This window comes from Gavialis gangeticus, unplaced genomic scaffold, assembly GCF_001723915.1.
Source record: "Gavialis gangeticus isolate Ggan-Ray unplaced genomic scaffold, GavGan_comp1, whole genome shotgun sequence".
NCBI lineage: Eukaryota > Metazoa > Chordata > Crocodylia > Gavialidae > Gavialis > Gavialis gangeticus.
The window spans coordinates 8,221,444-8,226,787 of NW_017729012.1; the positions used below are offsets into that span (position 1 = coordinate 8,221,444).

The 5,344-nt window shown below is 39.0% G+C and overlaps 1 protein-coding gene across 3 annotated transcripts in view; it reads left to right on the plus strand.

Annotated features, from left to right (window-relative positions):
• TRIM37 (tripartite motif containing 37) overlaps nt 1–5,344 on the plus strand; it is a 51,899-nt gene that overhangs the window by 1,260 nt on the left and 45,295 nt on the right. For all 3 annotated transcript variants that reach the window (XR_002096292.1, XM_019511147.1, XM_019511146.1), the window contains exons 2-4: nt 2,088–2,189; nt 3,239–3,279; nt 3,882–3,998. Coding sequence is in view for 2 of the 3 variants with exons in the window: in XM_019511147.1 (XP_019366692.1) it covers nt 2,088–2,189; nt 3,239–3,279; nt 3,882–3,998 (260 nt within the window). In the remaining variant the exon portion in view is untranslated. The remainder of the gene's footprint in view (nt 1–2,087; nt 2,190–3,238; nt 3,280–3,881; nt 3,999–5,344) is intronic.

A 5,344-nucleotide genomic window follows, 5' to 3' on the forward strand; every position in this document is an offset into this window, starting at 1 on the left:
AAAAAAAAAAAAAAAAAAAAAGTAAACTGGCTCATTGATTAATAAGTCCACTTAAGTGAAGGAGCAATCTGATCAGAGGACCCCCCGCCCTCCAGGTTATGATTCAAATCTTATGGGGGGCTCTGATCTCTTATAGGGGGGAGGCCTTAGCTCCCTCCCAGCTCCCCCTTAATTCACACCCTGCTTTTAATGCTTGTTGGTTGGAAAAGCCAGCCTTGTTCAGAGCTGGGAGGCCCAAATGGTTTGAAGTATGGAAGAATATATGTAAAGAGAGAATGAAAAATTTAGGATGACCTGCTGTAGACAGGAGGTGAGTAAATAAAGGCTTGTCTACGTGGGGAACTTGAGCCGCATAACTAAGGAAATGACGCTGGGATAGGTGTTGCAGAACAGCAATTTTCATGCACTCAGGCTGGGCAATTTACCTCCCCACTAGACAGGCCTAAGACAGACACAATGAAAGTAATTCAGGAAAATAAGGTAATGTGTAAGTGTACACTTCTCATATTAGATGGTAGGCAGTTATCCCCTAGTGTTTATTGTCACAAGATTTCTTAGAGCGCCAGTACTTAGGTTTAAAAAAATCAGATGTTTATGGATCAAGAGTTTTATATTCATTTTTAGAAGGGATATATAAGCCCTTGTGCTTTAGAGCAGAGGCTGGTTGCTGACCTATGGTGTTTAGTCTTTACTTTTTTGCTGTCTTGCATTTTCATCTGATACTGGCCGCTCTTAAAAGAGAGGATATGGAGCTAGATGGATCACTGATTTGATTAGGTTTGGCAAATGCCATTGTTCCTCTCCCTTCAAAAAGTCCTAAGCATTTTATGAAATAAAAGGACTGTAGAATGGGTTTATTTGGAAATATTTTTGTGCCGCTCCTCATGTGCCTTTATATAAATAACTTTATATCTACCGACCTAATTTTTTTTTAATGAATATGCATTGTAGATCAGGTATCTCTTTTTCCAGAAGGTGGCTAATGATTTACATGGGAAACAAAAGATTTCCTTTGCAAGAGTTGAAGACTGCAAATGCTGCAGAATGCTAAAGTAGGGCAAATCTGCAGCCTGCTCAGGTCTAGTGATTTATTTAGCTTGGTGTTAATTGTAGTGACTGAGACAAGGATTTTCTTTGCTTGTTTTATGTCATGTTGCTGTAGCTGAAGTCCTGTCATTCAAGCTGAGCTGGAGGAAACAGTAAACTAGTCTTTCACAGTCAGGTTCTCACACTTTGGCAGAGTGTTGTAAAGCTTGGGTCTCAAACCATGGAGGAGCATTGTGAAGGACACTTGTTGTCAGTAGATGTGTATATATACTAAAAACCTCATGATATTTCTGTTGGTTTGAGGTTTCACAAATATCTGTTTGGGATCCTAGGAGTTTTACTGTCCTTTCAGAAACAGAGACTGAGATTTCAGCCTGCACAAAATATTTTTGTTTCTTTACTTATTTTCACAAAATCTTGACTTGCTGTAGATCCAGCTTATTAACAGATCATGACTTTATTCTCCAAGCTGAGCAAAGTGGAAGAAGTAAAGAAACTGCTGGGAGAGGAGGGGGTAAATGTGGACTTCAGACTTGAAAGAATAATGTAAGAAAGGAAGCCTACTGTCTTTAAATTATTTTTAGTTCAGTACCTTCCCATTAACATTCTGTAAAGTTGTAAATTATATTTACATACATATTTTCTTAAACTAGGCTTACTGCCAGCAAGGTAAAACTTGTAGGTGTGGAAATCTATGTGAAGAGTACCTCATCACTTGGCAACTGCCTGATGTTGTATAGGTACAAGTGAAGTATCTCATCCTTGCAAAAGCAAGCAAATGGAAAAATAAAGGGATAAACCAGAGCAAAGTAAATGCTGCCTGGGGAAGTAAAAAGCTTTAAAATGGACATTAAACGAACAGTATGGCCTGGAGAAAAGGGGAAATATGAGCCATGATGTTTGTCTGTGAATAAGCAGTAGCTTTGTCCCTAGCTCTTCAAAGTAGAGCATCTTTTTAGTTAAATCCAGCATTTTGCTTGGAGAATAAATGAAACACAGTCAAGTGTGTGTCTTAACAGTGGCATGAATTACTTTTGCAGAGCATTGCGGAAGTATTCCGATGTTTTATTTGTATGGAGAAGTTGCGTGACGCGCGCCTGTGTCCCCACTGTTCCAAGCTATGTTGTTTCAGTTGTATTCGGGTAAGTTACATTTTCATCTTCTAATTTGCATGTATGCAGTAAATATAACGATGGTAACGAATAATCTGTAGGGTACCCAAACGTATGTGCTTTTCCTTCTTCGCTTCAGAGCTTTCAGCGTATTCGCTGTATTCTTTGGGTACTTTTATGCATGTTTTGCATTGCGGTGCCAGGCACTTTAATTAGTGAGCTGGTTCAGTTTGGTTTAGAGTGTGGAAATTTGTCTTGTGATAGTGAAAGAGAAAACAAGATCAGTTAAGACTTTCTGATCTAAGGGTAGTGTTTGCAGGACTGGCAAGTAGAAAAATCATCCTCTGACCTGTGAGCTGTGCAAATAATTATTATAGATGAAGGACTCTAATGACAGATCAGGGAGGTAAATGAGTTGGTGTTGCTCTGTTGCTGAAGGGAGGCTCTAACATAGTAGTGAGGCTGACCTAAAATAAGCAGCTTAATTGCTGAAGTTTGCATTTGCAGGTTATATTGAGTTGATGCAGTTCTTTGGGAAGCATAGATAAGCCAGGTAAGAAGTTTATCTTCCAGAACCCCCCAGTGAGGCCTATTGAATTACCGTTGCTTTTGCTAACTACTGAAAGAAAGCTATCAAACTAGGCCAGGGTCAGAATACATGATACCCCAAAGACTAGCATCAAAGGCAGAGAGAAATACCTGCACTGTCCTCACTGCACCTTTTTGCTAATATATTCTTCTGTATAACTACAAAAATGTGTGCATTCTTTGGTTCCTAACAGAATGGTGGATATCTCAGCACTCCCTTTATTAACGGAAAACTTAGTAAATAAGCAAAGCAAACAAATGCCCCCCCCCCCCCACCCTTTTTGTATGGATTTTGAGATAATTCAGCTGCTGAAAGCTATGTTGAATCAAATTTTAACTTCTTTGTATGTAAATAAGGAAAAGTAGCAGGTTGAAACATTTCAACAGAAGTCATTTGTTTCCTAAGAGAACAAGAGACTAGCATGTGTGACTCTTCTCTCCTTAACCTTTTTATACCCTCTTAAAATGCGCATCTTTCTTTTTTTCTTCAGCGTTGGCTGACCGAACAAAGAGCTCAGTGCCCTCACTGTCGGTAAGGTAGCTTTAATATGTTAGGAATATCCTGGAAATGCATGTAGTTTGTTTAGCAGTGGTTATTATTTTGGAAAGTATATACTATGGAAAATTGTGAGTTTCTGTTTGAAGGTTGCTCTTAATAGGATATACAGATTTATCCAGACATTGGCCTGGTCATTTCTTCCCCCTTCCTCCTCTTAGTTTGGCTAAAATCTTAGTAATTTTTTACCTGTTACATTATCAAGCCAGGAGGACTGGGTAGGGCTCCACTCATAACTATTATTGAGTCTCCTCTCTTTGCTTAGTCCCTCTCCTGGCTGATCAGTTCCTGTAAATTTCAGTCAGTGTGGAAGTTGTCCTCTTCCAATAGATCTATGTGACTGACCTGTCAGAGAATAGACATGGTGTAATGTGTCCAATGAAACAGCAGCTTTGTGGACAAGATTTTTACAATATGCATCCCATAAATACAGGGCTTAAAAAAGCAAGTTCTCAGTGGCAGGTAGGAACCCCCGCTTCCCCAGCTGAGTGAAATTGAAAAGACTAGTTTCATTACTGTATTTAAGATCCTGAAATTGAATTATTTAACCTAACGTTGGCATTTATTTTTATTTGCAGAGCCCCACTTCAGCTACGGGAACTTGTGAACTGTCGTTGGGCAGAGGAGGTTACACAACAACTTGACACACTTCAGCTATGCAATCTTAACAAGCATGAGGAAAATGAGAAAGACAAGTATGTAGAAGTAGACTCTTCATTTTGAAATAAACCAAGAAACCCTCAAAACAGCAGGCATTTAATTCTGCTCTGTTTAAAATTAGGAATTGAATTAGAGTTCCTAAGTACTGGCACACTGGAGTGTGCAATTAAGTAGTAGAAGTCAGTTTTGTTCTTCCACTGTCCCTTGGTGTGCACAGTTCTCTCACGCTACCACTTGACGTCCCTTTGAACTTTATGATTCCAGTCAAAGGGTGACAAGAAGTTAGCAACTGACTTTCTTAGTTCTAGAGGTTGGAGGCAGCTCCTGAAAGTGGTATCAAAAGCAGAGTTTCTCTAGGTTGTAAAAGAAAAAGCTTATAAAATTACACTTGCACCAGTATTCTTTGAGAGAAGGACATGGGAAGAATGAAGACAGGTGTTCCTTTATTGCTCATTTCCATTCATGGTGATTGTGGGTGGCAGATGATGAGCACAACAAGGACCTTGTGCAGATCCTTATGGTTTGGCAGTTTGGAGTTAGCCACCATTCAGGTTTGCTTGAATGGGCTCATGGGCTTGTTTATAAAATGGGATGATAGTGGTCCAGCTTTTCTTTCCTTTCAGATGCTTTAGTGTTGCTATTTTTATTCATTCTAATGTTGTGAAACCTAACATGAGTAAACATTAAAGTGTTTGAATTTTTAAAAAATTCCTAAAATGGAAAATTTTGTAAGTTCTTGGAAGAATAACAGTAGAACAATCTGCTTTTTCCAGAAATCCAATCAGGTACCTCGGTGGAATAGATGCTGTTTGACCACTGGGTTTGAAATTCTGCTCTCACAAAAGGAAGAGTGTGGTGATGGCATTTGCTGCTCTGTGCATTTTACCTTTGAAGCAGAAACTTATGTGAAAGGCATTAATACCCAGGAGCATTTACAGTTTTAAAAAACTGGGGAGGGGCAAAAGCTGACATTTTCTGAACTCCGTTCTCTAGCAAATAAAAGCTGGACCAAGTGAGCCCTTGTTCAGTTTCAGTAGCAATACAGTGTAGTTCCTGGGCACAGTTAAGCCTTTCAAATCTTGTATTTTGTTGAGTGTTTTATGTTTCATTTGGTGCCCATTTCAAGAACGTGTTATGTGATAGTCTTGTCAACTATGGTGAAAACCACAGAACAGCCATTCACCAAAAAGCAAGATAGTAAAAAAGAGCCGATGAAAACTGCAACGCTATTAAAAGCAACGCTTCTTACTTGAGCACCTGGTTCCCATGTGACCTGCCTGATGGTTAGTTGCATGTGAGCAAAGATATGCAAATGATGAACTTAAGAGTATTCAGTTTTATTGTATTCTATGCAGTCTTTTTTTTTTTTTTTAATTTGCTT